General features: G+C 44.2%; 1 protein-coding gene across 4 annotated transcripts; it reads left to right on the top strand.

Moving 5' to 3' along the window:
* The first annotated feature begins 514 nt into the window (after positions 1-514).
* On the top strand, positions 515-15159 carry MAPK1IP1L (mitogen-activated protein kinase 1 interacting protein 1 like). Of its 4 annotated transcripts, none has more exons than XM_073350061.1 (5): positions 515-623; positions 7285-7428; positions 10293-10320; positions 10859-11572; positions 12413-15159. In XM_073350061.1, the coding sequence occupies exons 3-5, from the start codon at positions 10297-10299 to the stop codon at positions 12422-12424; spliced, it is 750 nt and encodes a 249-aa protein (XP_073206162.1). In that variant the 5' UTR covers positions 515-623; positions 7285-7428; positions 10293-10296; the 3' UTR covers positions 12425-15159. The 4 variants fall into 4 exon arrangements, with proteins under 4 accessions (XP_073206162.1, XP_073206163.1, XP_073206166.1 ...); XM_073350064.1 differs by lacking the exon at positions 515-623 and adding an exon at positions 821-1399; XM_073350062.1 differs by lacking the exon at positions 7285-7428.
* Positions 15160-15540: the final 381 nt, after the last annotated feature.

Here is a 15540-nt window from a genome sequence, read left to right as displayed (position 1 = left end):
GAACACAGACTAACACGGCTGCTGCTCTGAAACCTGTTTTAGTTGTTTTTCTTGGCTTCTCGCAGGGGGTTAATTCTATGAACAATAAGAAAAGGAGGACTTGTGGCACCTTAGAGACTAACCAATTTATTTGAGCATGAGCTTTCCTGAGCTACAGCTCACTTCATCGGATGCATACTGTGGAAACTGCAGCAGACTTTATATACACACAGAGACTATGAACTATGTTACTGGGCAGGGCGCTCTTGTTAATGGCCCGAGCACTAGATACACAGCAGCACCTCTCTTGCCGTCCACTAGGGGCCGCTGTGGCGCCCTACAAAATCGGCAGCGGCGCCGGGCGGGAGCCTGGACCCGGGAGGAGGCTGGAAGCTGTCCCGTCATCCACCTCGCGCCGGGAAAGGCCGCTCGCGCTTCGGGCCGCAGGGCGGGGTCTCTATCACGTGACCCACCGTGGCTGGGGCCGGGTTCGCTCGCGCCTGCGTCAGGAAGGGGCGGGCCCAGCGGGCGTGACCTTCCTGTCGCGGGAAGAGACGCACTTCCGCTTCCGAGTGGGAGGCTGGGTCGCGCTGCTGCTGGGCCGGCTGCCTCCCCCGCCTGCGCCGAGCGAGTCCCCCTCGCAGGTAGGGCGGCCGCGGAGCCCGGGCCGCGGCCTCCAGCGCGGGCGGGGGAAGGCGGCCCGGCCCGGCCCGGCCCGGCCCGGCCCGGCCCGGGTGCGGCGGGGCCCGAGTCGGGGAGGGCCGTCGGGGGCGGGCTGGGCTCAGGGGCCCGAGGCCGGCCGGGGGGGAGGCTCTGGCGGATCCTAGCCGTGGCCTCGGTGGGTCTGGCCCGGTTCCCGCCCGGGGGCGGGGAGGGCGGCCGGTGCCCGGGGAGCAGACTCCGGTCGCTCTCCGCCCTGCGCGAGGCGCCCTGGCGGCTGCTTTCTTTCCGCGCCGCGGAAGGGTTTGTTCGCTTCTTGTTGGCCGCCGCCGAGCCCCTGCGAACCGCGGAGGCCTGCGCGCCCCTGCGCGCCCCTTGCGTAGGGGCTCAGCCCCGCGCGTCCGCCCCGCTGCTCTCCAGCGTGCTGCGCGAGCTCCTGCCGCCCGCGGGGTGCAGTGCCGCCCGCGGGGTGCAGTGCCGCCCGCGGGGTGCAGTGCCGCCCCGCTCGACGCGCTGTGAAAAGGAGGTGCCTGGAAGCGCGGCCACCGTGTGCGAGCTACCCCGAGTCATCCCGCGGAGCTGCCGGCTGGGCGCGCCGCAGAGCGGCGCTAAACGAGTGCCGCCTTTGGGGTGACACGAAATGTTGCCCAGAGGAGTGCAGCTACTGCGGCAGCACGCCGCGTTACGCCAGGGGGCAAGTTGGGAACCACCCGGTTGATTGGTGCTTAGGAGCTGATCGTCAAGATGGCATTTAGACTAGGTAGCGCTGTGTTCGTGCACCACATGTAAAAAGCAAACGGGTTCCGTCTCAAGTTTGTTCAGCTGTGTATAGTGTAATAGTCCCAAAAAACAAACAAACTTGACTGTGTTTTTTGATTGTCTGAAAAAAGCATTTTGTCCATTAAGCTTATAAAATGCTTATTAAAATGTATATTAACTCGGGCAGAAGGACGCCTCATTGAAGAAAGCCTTTGGCCAGTCTGTTTCCTTTCAGTGTGACCTTAGTTCAGATCATGTGAGATGTAATACCTAAACATTTGTAAGCTGTTTGAGTTAGTATCACATGACATTCTGATTTTAGAATTAACCTGCAATATTATGTACAGGTTAAATAGGTTAATTGGCTAATCGACAGACTTCAAATTTGTCAGTGGGGAATCTTCATCATTGATTAGTGGGGTTCTTCAGGGTTTGGGACTAGGCCTGACACAGCAACATTTCCATCAATGATTTGGAAGTCACACTGATAAAATTTGCAGATTGGCGGAGTGGTAAATAGTGAGCACTGAGTACTCATATGGTGTGATTTGTGTCACTTGGCAGCCTTGGCGTGTTCAAACAAAATGGGTTTCAGTGCATCTGCATGCAGAGTGGTACATCTAGGAATGCAGGCCATACTTGTCGAATAGGGGGGTCTGAAGTCTGGAAAGCTGTGACTTTACAAAGGATTTAGGGTGTTTTAGTGGACAAGCACCTGTATATGAGCTACCAGTGCAGTGGTGTGGCAAAAGAGGCTTGTATATGTGTGTGTGTGTATATACACACACAAATAAAACCAGGGAGTAGTGAGAAGGAGTATGTAGGTGATTTTATCTCTGTATACATAGTCATCCTATTCCATGTGTTAATCATATCAAATGTGGGCAGCCCTTCAAATTCTCTGATGCTGCAATTAAGACTGCAAGTCTGTCACAGAAGAGGATTTGAAGTAAGTCACAGATTCATGACTTCCCATGACCTCCGTGACTTCTGCAGCGGCTGGCCCCCGGGGCTGCCTGAGCAACTCGGGCAGCCCCTGGGCCAGCAGCAGCAGGAGTTTGGGTGTGGCAGGGGGTTGGGTTAGGATGCAGTGAGGGCTCTGGGCAGTGCTTACCTGGGGGGGCTCCCAGAAGCAGTGACATGTTCCTACCTCAGCTCCTAGGCAGAGGGGTGGCCAGGCGGTTCTACATGCTGCTTCTGCCCGCAGGCACTGCCCCCACAGCTCCCATTGGCTGTGGTTCCCAGCTATTGGGAGCTGCGGAGTGGGCACTCACGGCCTGCTGTGCCTCTGCCTAGGAACTGAGGGGCGTGGCATCGCTTTCAGGGAGCTGGGTAGGGAGCCCACCGACCCACCTCTCCCCCCGCCCCCCAGCACCCAAGTTTTAGTTAGGGGCATATAGTACAAGTCATGGACAGGTCACAGGCCGTGAATTTTTGTTTACTGCCCATGACCTGTCCATGACTTTTTCTAAAAATACCCGTGACTAAAATGTAGCCTTAGCCATAACCCTCTGTCACACCATATGCTAACATGTCTTTGTTTATGACATCCCACCACTTGTTTTTGGGTTGGCCTCTTTTTTCCTTTACTCTTTATCTGTTGAACTCTCTTCCCCACATAGTTATCAGGACTGTGCTTTACATGACCAAACTGTAACTTTTTCATTTATGGGTATTATTTCAAGCGTCTCTCTAACATACATGTTCCTCACATGATCTTTCCTGCTTACACCACTTATTCACCTTAGCATTTCCTTTTCTGAGGGACAGATCACTTGGTCATGTTTCTTCTTTGTTGCCTAAAACTCAGGCTTAGTCTACACCAGAAAATTAGGTCGATTTAGCTATGTCGGTCCAGGGTGTGGAAAAATCCACACCCCTGAGTAGCATAGTTAAGATGACCTAAGTCCCTGTGTACAGACCACTAGGTTGACAGAAGAATTCTTCTACTGACCTGGCTACCACCTCTCAGGAGGTGGATTATCTATGCCAACCCTCCTGTTGGTGTAAGTGTTACCTACACTGTTGCGTTTTAAGTGTAGAAAAGCCCTCGGTACCATACACTAAAACTGGATGGACCACTGTTTTTATAGATATTTCCCTTTTAATCTTATTGGTATCTTCTTGTTACATAGTACAGGACCTGTCTGTCTGTGCCAGGCATTTATTATCTGAGCTCTAATTTCCCCATTTTCCCTGATTCTGAAACCCATATACTCAAAACATTGCATTTTCGGTAATGTCTGCCCATCTAGTTTCAAGGATAATTCTTCAGCATTCATGTTATTGAAGTTATATACCATATACTTTCTTTCTGCTGTTTCTTTTGAACTCATCTCTCAATTTATCAGGATCATCTTCTAGACTTTCTGCAAACAACTTGCACCAAAGTTCTGTATTTCTTGTGAGGTATCCAGGATGAGCATAAAGAAGAAAGGGCTCACTAGTGGAATACAGTGTACACTTCTGGTATCCATATCTTAAAAGTATCTTGAAAATAAGAGAGGGCGCAGAAAACAGCCACAAAAATTATTTCAGGGTTGGAGAAAATGCCTTACAGTGAGAGACTTACAGTTCTATCTGTTTAGATGATTAAAAGATGACTTGACTAGAGTGTAAATATCTTCAAGGGGAGAAAATATCTGATACTACAGTGCTCTTTAACCTAGTGGAGAAAGGCATAACAAGAGCATAAGAAGCCAGAAATACCAAGAGGAAGTGATGGATTCTCTATCTCTTGATGTCTTTAAATCAAGAATGGGCACATTTCTGGAGAGAGTGTTTAACCTGTACCCAAGTTAGTAGGCTCAGTACAAAGGTAACAATGAGAATGAATGGCTTGTGATGTACGGTTCAGACCTTTCTAATGGTCCCGTCTGTCCTTAAACCCTATGAATCTGAGAATAGAAGCTATGTAATGCTAAAACAGTGGTTCTCAAACTAGGGCTGCCGCTTGTTCCAGGAAAGCCCCTGGAGTGCCGGGCCAGTTTGTTTACCTGCTGTGTCCGCAGGTTCGGCCGATCGCAGCTCCCATTGGCTGTGGTTCGCCGCTCCAGGCCAGTGGGGGCTGCGGGAAGGACGGCCAGCCCATCCCTCAGCCCACGCCGCTTCCTGCAGCCCCGGGAGCCGCGATCGGCCGAACCTGTGGGCGCAGCAGGTAAACAAACCGGCCCAGCCCGCCAGGGGCTTTCCCAGAACAAGCGGCGGCCCTAGTTTGAGAACCACTGTGCTAAGAGAAAGTGAAAGAATAAAAATGTGGTGGGGCAACAAACAGGTATCCCAGCAGGAAGGAGAAGGGTGGGGTAGGTTTATGAAAAGAGAAGTTTTGAGAAACTTACATATCGAAATAGTTCAGCCTTCTACGGAAAACACTCTTATTTTGTTTAAGGTGAAGTAAACTTGGCTCTTGAGTTGTAAGTAATTGATACCAAGAACCATGTGTGTTTATGGCAGTTGCCGTGCCATTTGTTATGCCTGTCCTGGAAATAGCTGTCAGTTAGTTCCAGATAAAATTTAAAAATCCTACAGAGCCCTTTTTCCTGTTCAAGACCAGTTGTGGTGGCTCAAGGACAGAGATTATCAAATCTCAGCAGCTAGTTAATGACCTAATTATTAGCGCATCTCCTCAACATGTACAAGTTGTTTTTATAGTCCTGTAGTAAATAATTTATTGTGCAGGTCAGACTGAATGATATATTTGGTTTGGAAGGGAGCTGGAAAGACAGGGCTTTTTGTAAGGCATGAAGTATAGAAAAAGAATGGTTAATAGATCACCAGCACTTAATGTTAGTGTTAACTGAGTAGTGTTAGGGAAAGAGAGAGAGCAAGCAGCAGGAGGGGTGGATGTGATTTGAGCAGAGTTCATAATTCAGAAAAGTCACTGTAAATGTCACTTGTGACTTCAGGAGTATGTAGTCCAGTTGTTGGTTCTGCTGTGGAAGGGGCTGGTGGGTGGAACTGGAGGCTGCTGGAATGTTGTGCCCCATATCTCTGGATCAGAGTAGTGGGAGTATCTAGCAGGCCCTCTTCTTACCCTGAATGCTGGGGGAAGAGGGAGGTGGTTGGCATCTAGGATCAGAATCTTTTCACAGGCCATTCTGGCAGCTCTATCTCCCCTCCCCTGATTCACAGTCATGGCTGTATATATAGATGGAGGCTGCTGAGGCTTGGTGTCTCAAAGCTGCTGGATCTGTTGGAGCAGGGCATGGAGCTGCCGTGGAGGGTATTTCCAGAGGCAGGGGTCTTTATAAGACAGAATTTCCTTTGTCTTGCCACAAATGGAGGGAAGCCTGACTTAGGTTTTATTTCTTTCTTTCAGTTCTGTAATCATTCCGACTCCCTTCCAAACTCTTAAACTTGAATAACTCCTTTCCCTCTCTCTAATATCTTGGATCCAACATGGGTACAGCTCCACTGCATCTAAGAGTATGTCTACACTGGAAACTTCGAAGCACTGGTGCGGGAACGCTCCTGCGGCAGCGCTTTGAAGTGTGAGTGTGGTCGCGCGCAAGCACTAGGAGAGAGCTCTCCCAGCGCTCCTAGTAATCCACCTCCACGAGGGGTGCTCTCCCAGCACTCGGAGCCTGTCTACACTAACATTTTATAGCGCTCTAACTTGCTGGCTCAGGGGTGTGAAAAATCACTCCCCTGAGTGCAGCAAGTCTGAGCACTTTAAAGCGCAAGTGTAGACATACCGTAACTAGTTGTAAGCATATATGAAGAGTGTCAAGGAAAAAAAAACTTCAAATGAGGCATTTACCACTTGATCTGGCATTTTGCCTATTGAGACTTTAATTGAAGCATACGAATGACGATACGGGTCAGACGAATGGTCCATCTATCCCAATATCCTGTCTCTGACAGTGGCCAGTGCCAAATGCTTCAGAAGGAATGAACAGAACAGGGAAATTCGGACTGATCCATCCAGTCCCAGCCTCTGACAGCTGGAGGCTTAGGGATACCTGGAGCATGTGGTTGCATCCCTGACCATCTTGCTAATAGCCATTGATGGACCTATCCTCTACAAACTTAACTAATTATTTTTTGAACCCAGTTATACTTCTGGCCTTTCCAAAATTCCATGGCAACAAGTTCCAGAGGTTGATTGTGCACTCCGTGAAGAAGTACTTGTTTGTTTTTTGTTTTTTTTTTAAACCTCCTGTCTATTTCATTAAGTGACCCCTACTTCTTGTGTTTATATAAATGGGTAATAACACTTCCCTGTTCACTTTCTCATACTATTCATGATTGTATAGACCTCTATCATATCCCTCCTTTTTTAATCTCTTCTAAGATGAACAGACCCAGTTTTTGTAATCTTTCCTCAGATGAAAGCTATTGCATACCCCAAACATTTGTTGCCCTTCTCTTTACTCCAGTTCCAATATATCTTTTTAAGATGCAGCAGCCAGAACTGTACATAGTATTCAAGGTGTGGGCGTACCATTAATTTATAAAGTGACATTATGATATTTTCCGTTTTATTATCTATCCCTTTCCTAATGGTTCCTAACATTAGCATTTTTTCCTGCCACTGCACATTGAATGGATGTTTTCAGAGAGTTATCCAAAATGACTCGAAGACATTTCTTGAGTGGTAACAGCTAATTTAGACCTCATTATTTTGTATGTATTGTTGGGATTATGTTTTTCAATGTGCATTACTTTGCACTTATCAACATTGAATTTCATCTGCCATTTTGTTGCCCAGTCACGCAATTTAGTGACATCCCTTTGTGACACATCCCAGTCAGCTTTGGACTTAACTATCTTGAGTAATGACAGGTTTCAGAGTAGCAGCCGTGTTAGTACTCCTGTTCTTTTTATCTTGAGTAAGTTTGTGTTGTCTGCACATTTTGCCACCTCACTGTTCACCTCCGTTTCCAGATCATTTATGAATATGTGGAACAGCACAGATCCCAGTCCAGATCCTTGGGGGACCTGTATTTTCCCTGCACTGAACAACTTGAATGGAATATTAATTTAAATATAATTTCTAAAACATTTTAGTGAAAAACTACATACATTAAGGTGAATAAATAATATCTTATCTAATATGTTTTAAAGATTTACTTTTAGGGTTCTGAAAAGGGGATGGGTAAACTGGTATGGCAAGTCTACACTAAAAATATAACCATGGTCGGGGATACTAGAAATAAAATTACTGTCCTCTGACCTAGCACGAGATACATGCATGGGATTCGCTCATTTATGCACAGAGCATTTAAATTTTACTTGACGTCTATTAGTTTGAGGGTTAGGCCTACTTGCCAAAGTAAAAATTATCGTTAAACCCTCACACCAGGCTATATCCCTTTGTAATTTAATGGAATAAAACAGTTGTAAATTGTTTTTAACGGCAACGTTGTCAATCACCACAGAAAAATGTTCATTGAATAAATGTGACTAATTTTACAGATATTCAGCTAGTATTTTTTAAATAGTGTTTTCGGTCAAATAGTGCAAAACATGTTGAATGTACAATTTGATAAATACCAATGACATTTGTCAATATAGTCGATGAACACTGTTCAGCCAGCCCTATTTAGATTGGTTTTGCTTTTTGTTGTTCTCGTTCCCTTTCTGGATTCACTGCCCTTTGTCTTTTTTCTATAATAAATCATGGGTATCTATTCCTGAGTTGAATTTGAGGTCTGTTTTGTTCTCTTTCCATTACGTTTTGTATTCTAACTCCTGCCCTAGAAAAGCTTTTCTCTTTCCCCACAAATATCTATTCAGGCCAGAATAGATGATAAAATGCTCCCTTCTGGCCTCAAGCTCTGTCCATCAGTCTCTCCAGCTCACTCCTGCCTACCTCACACCTATCAATGCACCATAGGACTTGGAAGTTAATTGGAGATCTAATAGCCTGAAGATTAAATCTGCTAGCCAGAGATTGATACGAAGGCCAGGTCTACACTACAGACTTTTGCACCTCCACTTCTTTACTCCTCCCTCTAGCCTTCCGGCCATAGTGATGAAGGGCTGTCCGCTACCCAGTTTATCCCTCGAGATTTCTGGTTGCTACAAACTATCTCCACTACTCTGCATCTCCTTTGTTTGTGGGCACCTTCAATGAGTAGCCATCCCTCAATTTGCCCAAGCAGCAGACTGAAACTGGTTTGATTCAGCTCACTGCTGCCCCTGCTGTTCCAAATAGGAGTAGTAAAAACTGACAAGATGGGTCAGTTTTCACCCTGCTGCAGTTTGGGAAAGTTCTGAGCAGGAATAGACAATGGGATGGTTTGTCTTTAGATTCACAAAGACAGCATCTGTTCAGTCAGTTCACATTTTGAAGGTTGTCTTCACAAATTTAATACTACTAAAAATAAGAGTTTAGATTATACAGAAACTGAGAGCAGTTGCCTGGGGCAGCTTCCAACTTGCCATAAGCACATGGAATTTTTAAGCTCTGGTTATGTGATCCAGTTTACAGCATAGGCAGGTCCCATCTACCATGTTATGACTGGTTCCCTGATGTGCTGGAACTGTAATGTTGACAGAGGTCCTACTAAAGAGAAAAGGAGTACTTGTGGCACCTTAGACTAACCAATTTATTTGAGGCACCTTAGAGACTAACCAATTTATTTGAGCATGAGCTTTCGTGAGCTACAGCTCACTTCATCAGATGTTTACCGTGGAAACTGCAGCAGACTTTATATACACACAGAAATCATGAAACAATACCTCCTCCCACCCCACTGTCCTGCTGGTAATAGCTTATCTAAAGTGATCAACAGGTGGGCCATTTCCAGCACAAATCCAGGTTTTCTCACCCTCCACCCCCCCACACAAATTCACTCTCCTGCTGGTGCTAGCCCATCCAAAGTGACAACTCTTTACATAATCAAGTCGGGCTATTTCCTGCATAGATCAAGGTTTTCTCACATCCCCCCCACCCCCATACACACACAAACTCACTCTCCTGCTGGTAATAGCTCATCTAAACTGACCATTCTCCAGGTTTAAATCCAAGTTAAACCAGAACATCTGGGGGGGGGGTAGGAAAAAGCAAGAGGAAACAGGCTACCTTGCATAATGACTTAGCCACTCCCAGTCTCTATTTAAGCCTAAATTAATAGTATCCAATTTGCAAATGAATTCCAATTCAGCAGTTTCTCGCTGGAGTCTGGATTTGAAGTTTTTTTGTTTTAAGATAGCGACCTTCATGTCTGTGATTGCGTGACCAGAGAGATTGAAGTGTTCTCCGACTGGTTTATGAATGTTATAATTCTTGACATCTGATTTGTGTCCATTTATTCTTTTACGTAGAGACTGTCCAGTTTGACCAATGTACATGGCAGAGGGTTTTCTCACAGCAGGAGAGTGGGTTTGTGTGTGTGTGGGGGGGGGGAAGGGAACCTGGATTTGTGCTGGAAATGGCCCAACTTGATTATCATACACATTGTAAGGAGAGTGATCACTTTAGATAAGCTATTAGCAGCAGGAGAGTGGGGTGGGAGGAGGTATTTTTTCATGCTTTGTGTGTATATAAAAAGATCTTCTACACTTTCCAGAGCATGCATCCGATGAAGTGAGCTGTAGCTCACGAAAGCTTATGCCCAGATAAATTGGTTAGTCTCTAAGGTGCCACAAGTCCTCCTTTTCTCTTTGCGAATACAGACTAACATGGCTGTTACTCTGAAACCTACTAAAACTGTCTCTTCACCCATGAGAGAACTATCTTAGTCCGCCCCGGCAACAGATGGATATCTGTTCAGCTCTGAATCCTAAAAACAAAGCCATGGTTGGGGAAACTGACATCTAGTAGAATAGAACTGCTGTGTGCACTGAACTTAGAAAAATAGGCAGGAATTAGCCTCCTTACAAGCTCTTGCCTGAAATACTTTGAGAATTACTTTCAACTAACTTCATTATTTTATTTTTTTCCCTAGTAAAATGTCTGGAGCTGATGACTTTTCGGTAAGTAATTACATTTCTTTCTTAAAAATCGCTTGGCCAAGCAACTTGATTCTGAATTTCAGACAGTTATTTAAGAAATAATGGGGAGGTGATTCTTCTGGTGCTGCAGTTGTGGTATTCGCTCTGGAGTGAGTAGAGCAATGCAGAGGGCTAAATGTACTAATCTGTCAGATGGTCTCCTTGGGACTTTCAGGTCTGAGATTAGCGTTGAAATGTAATTCCAACATGCTGCCTTCAAGGTAGCTATGTAGAAGATGCTTAAGACCCTTCCCTCTAGATTTGCACTGAAAAGTTTGCTTATTGTCACAATGGTATCTCTCCTTTTGTCTTCAGTTCTATCGCTATAGCATGTCAGAATGTCTCTTAACTTCTATTCTAAAGAGAAGCTATTCTGAAGAGAGAAGCTATATGAAATTAAGCGCAGCCATGCAGGAGCTAATATAGCTTTACCTAACAATATTGTATGTAATTTGTAAATGTACAGTTAGTGATTACAATAGTAGGCAGTTTGCAATCTCACTGGTGCTCTGTTTTCTAGTTGGCAGATGCTTTACCGGATCATTCCCCTGCTAAAACCTCCAAAGTGAGCAATACAAAATCTGGTCAACAAACTGGTCAACCAACACAAGGCTGGCCAACTTCCAATCCTTGGAACACCCCAAGTGCTCCACCTACTGGGCCATCTGGATTGCCACCAAATACAACAGCCTCCAGTGTGCCCTTTGGACCTCCCCCAACAGGAATGTATCCTTCAATGCCACCTGGACTGCCTGCTCCATTTCCACCACCTCCTACTGGACCCTCTTGCCCTCCTCCTGGTGGTCCATATCCACCCCCATCTGTGCCAGGTCCTGTCCCGCCAGGGCAATATCCTCCACCAAATATGCCCTTTCCAGAGCTTCCAAGACCATATGGTGGTCCAACAGAGCCAGCTGCACCTCCTGCTCCTGTTGGGCCATGGGGATCCATGCCTTCTGGAGCATGGGGAGCAACAATGGGAGGGCAGTATCCTGCACCTAGTATGCCATATCCACCCCCAGGGCCATATGCCACTCCTACCCAGACACCCGGGGTTGCACCTACAGTACCGTGGGGTACTGTTCCACCTGGAACATGGGGACCTTCACCACCCGGTCCATTTCCTCCACCCACGGGATCATATCCAGCTCCAGGACTATATCCTACACCCCCTAATCCTTTTCAAGTGCCATCTGGTCCTGCTGGTACTCCATCAATGCCTGGTGGTCACCATGTGAGTATTTAAATTGTACTATGTTGAACAATTCCAAAATTCATCACACACAAGTACTGATGTTGGGCAGTGGAAAGACCACTTAATAAAATGGTATGGACTGTTAGAACTGCTATGTATTTTTTCCAGTCAACAGTTTAATGGGACATTATCTGCCTAGTGGAGTTAAAAGTATGGGAATGCTCAGTTTAGGCAGTTAACTCAGATTTGAAATACTATTAAGCCTGAGAAGTATGACAGTGGTCTTTAGGGTTGTATTTTATTGGCCTTCCAAAAATACTTTCATTTCAGGCATCACTTTGATTTGTCTTCTAAATATGAAAATGCAGCTAGAACTCCTTGCTTAAACGAGAGAATGGAAAGAATTATTCGTATAGAGACTAGAATCAAAGGCTGTCTACACTAGCACTTTTGTGGGTAAAACTTTGTCAATTGGGTGTGAAGAAAACACCCTCCTTACTGACATACGTTTCACTGACAGAAGCACTGGTGTGGACCGTGCTATATTGGTGGGAGACACTCTCTTGCTGACATAGCCTTACTGCGGCTCGTTGCGGGGTGGTTTAATTATGCCAACTGGAGAGATCTCTCCTGTTGGCATAGAGCGGCTACACAGGAGACCTTGCAAGGGCACCGCTGTACGGTCTCTAGTGTAGACATAGCCTTAGAATGTAGAACTACCGGTAAAAAACAAAACAAACCACCATAGTACCAATTGACTTGTACACTTAAATTTGTCCTTGCCTTTAGTTCAGACATTTACTTAGTGCTGATTTGAGGATGTATTGTCTTGCTAAAGCCATAAATTGACCTTGAATTTCACTTTTTAATTTTTTACAGCCTTATCGCTGAATTCATGCTGGGCAACAAAGTACTGTAGCTTTCCACCTTCATCCACTATTTGCAGAGATTTTTAAAAATTTTGTTTCAGTAACTTTTGGAATTGTGAAGAGCACTCACCTCTTGTACGTACTTCTGACGTATGAAGGAGCAATCTGCATAAATTTAACTTGCTCATATGCTGGCATCTTTTGGTTTATTAAAGTGAATTAGGATGAGCAGACAAAGTCAAGTCCTGTGGTTCTTACTCAAGGCAGAACTTCCTTTTTTTGTGGGGGGGGGAAGGGAGTTGCCAAGTGAGTAAGGATTACAGGATCAGGCCTAAAGTCTTACTAAAAAGTTAAACATTAAATGTCAGTGATTGCTTTAAGTTTTGATACCAGACTTGTGGGGGTCACTAAATGGATGGATAGTCATATTTTGTCTATTTTCTGTTTGTTCTAGGATATCAGTAAGAACAACGTATTTTGAGATTTCTTTGTGAAATCTCTTTATTTTAAACATGCTACAGTAATTCAACACACTAAAGAGAAATGGAGCATGTGAATTTGAAGGTGGTCTCAGCATGTATTTATTATACACTCAAGCACAATTTCTCTCCGATGCTGGGACTACAGAGGAGCAGTCATAGGCCGAAGTATTTAGTCTAACTTGTATGCACACCTGTTCACATTCACAAACAGGCATTTATGTGCAACTCAAGTAGCACAAATCCACAAATGTGAGGTCTGTGCATGAAAAGGAGGGCATAATTTTGCCAGCCCAAAATTAGTCGTGGTGACTGGAAGTTGGGCTTGTTCTCTACACGAAGATAAACTGATTCCCACTAGGAGATAATCCTGTCTCTTAACTTGGGTTCTGTCCATCTGAAACTTAGCTTTGCTGCCAAGCTATGTGAACTCTGCAGAACTTTTATTCAGCATCCTTGGAAATTAAGCCTGAGTTAAATTAAAATAGTCCAGTGGCAAAAAGCTGCTTTTGGCATTCCACATAGTGCTGTGACCTAGGTAGATCCTTAAAATCCATCTCCCTCCTTCTGCCATATTTTTAAAATGAGCCAGTCTTATGTCAGAACTCCATTGAACGTAGTAATTGGTAGTCCCTTTGTTCATACCTAGATGTATGTTGTACCTCACTGAATGACATGATCTGATTTGGTTTTAATTGAATGACTAGAAATCTGCGTTCATCAGAAGTGTCACTGCTATCAATTTCATTCTCCTGACTGAGAATCTTTATGGAATTATCATAATGATGATTTTTTTGCATTACCAAGACACATTCTTCACTGAGACTTGGGCTTTTTTAAATTCATTATGGTACTTTGATTACCTAGACTTTTTGTGACCATGCAGAAGTTATTTTATCCCAACCTGGGAAATCTTAATTTAGCATCTGTTGGTGGAATTAAAAATCTGAATTAGTAATACTGATGGATTAGTAATACATCAGCTCATTAGGAAATCCATTTTCGTAGTGGAACTGTGAAATCAAGGTAACTTTCTCTTCCCTCCCTTACTATGGACGTCTGCATGCACAGAGTAGTGGGCTTTTAAAAATAAACTGACTGGCCTGGTAGTGATGATGGATACATAGCCATAGTCTCCATGGCAGTTGCAAGAACCCTGAAATAAATTTTACAGAATAGTGCAGTCTGTGAAGGAGCTGTGGCCACTCTAGCATATTGACATATTGATACTAAATAGCCAAGGTAGGTGTGTTTTGTACTAGGAAGACAATAGTGGAACTGAACACAACAAAGACTTGTCCCTAATATTCAACATAAATCATAGTATCTATGAACACTGGAAATCAGAACCAGAAGAAATAGTTTAAATAGGATATTTCATAAATTTAGTGTAGAATTCTATTCCTATAGAATATAGACTTCAAAAATTCATTGCTGAATTGACTTAAATTTCTCCAAGACTGATACAGCTTCTACACGTGACTATAGCAAACATGCTTTGTTGCATCTGGTCAAGTGCATTTGACATGTGCGGCCTTAGTCTGTAAATTGATCTACGGAAAACATAAATTTATTTAAAGGAATTGATCCTGTAGTCACAATGTGGGTAGAACGTGCACTGGTCTGGATCTGTTTGCAGGGGAAGGGGCCAGATGTAGAAAATACAAAGTGAACATATCCAATTATTTTTTAAATGGCGATTTCCAAAAGTAAATAAAATAGATGTCTGGGTTCTTCCTGGAATAGGCAGGATTTATTACTGGAAAGGTTAGGCTAAAATTCAGATACATATGGGACACTTTTTCAGTGTATATTCATATTTCTTGAAGTCATGAAAACTGTTTCATATCCCCTTTGTTTTGTGAGCAAGGGTCCTTGCATAGCAGTGAAAGGGTTTATCTGTTAATGTATTGTGTAAAAACTCAAGTTGTCACTATATGCTGTGTAGTAACTTTATCACATGTAATGTCAAGTGTGAGCAACTTCTGGCCTGAAGCTTTTGCAATGGAATCTGTACATTTCTATGCATCATTTAAGTTAAATTGCTGAGAAGTTTGTTTTGATTTGTGCTTTGAGATTGGCATACTGCATTTGTTTACAATATGAAATATAAGCAATCACATCTTTAAAAAGTATAGACTATCACCTGCTGCTGTATTTTCTTTAGATGAGACAAATATTGCTGTATGATAGCAAAAAGCTATAAATACAGGATTTGATATTTTTTGAAAATGCTGTCACTTTTGTATAAGATTGGACATTAAACGTATTTTCAGGACTGATGTTTTTCTGTCTTTCAATTCCTGCTTTTACCCACTTTTGCCACACTGTAAAGCACAAATTTTATATTGATTGTGAATAGCAAAAACAGGACTTCCCTGAGTGAGGGAAGTAAGGAAAAGCTGAATATAAATTTGGAATTGTTTGGCCTCTAAAAAGGCTGCTTGTGACACTTGGATGAAGGATATACAGAAAGCATGGATGTAACACTGCAATGCTGTCCGTAACACCTCTTATGTGGCACCTGTTTTTAAAAACTGCCTTGCTAGCTAGTGGAAATTGGACATCATGGATGTGATTTGTTCAGGATTAGAATGTCCTTTAGCCTTCTCTAAATTGGGGGAGGTACCATTTTATAAACTGAACACCTTTTCACCTA

This window comes from Lepidochelys kempii, chromosome 6 (assembly GCF_965140265.1).
Source record: "Lepidochelys kempii isolate rLepKem1 chromosome 6, rLepKem1.hap2, whole genome shotgun sequence".
Classification (NCBI taxonomy): Eukaryota; Metazoa; Chordata; order Testudines; family Cheloniidae; genus Lepidochelys; species Lepidochelys kempii.
This window is presented reverse-complemented; position numbering and strand designations above follow the sequence as displayed.

Excerpts from the sequence above, each read along its gene's own strand:
- MAPK1IP1L (XM_073350062.1), top strand. The coding sequence starts at position 10,297 with ATGTCTGGAGCTGATGACTTTTCG. Across the intron at positions 10,321-10,858 it reads CTGGAGCTGATGACTTTTCG|TTGGCAGATGCTTTACCGGA; the intron begins GTAAGTAATTAC and ends TCTGTTTTCTAG.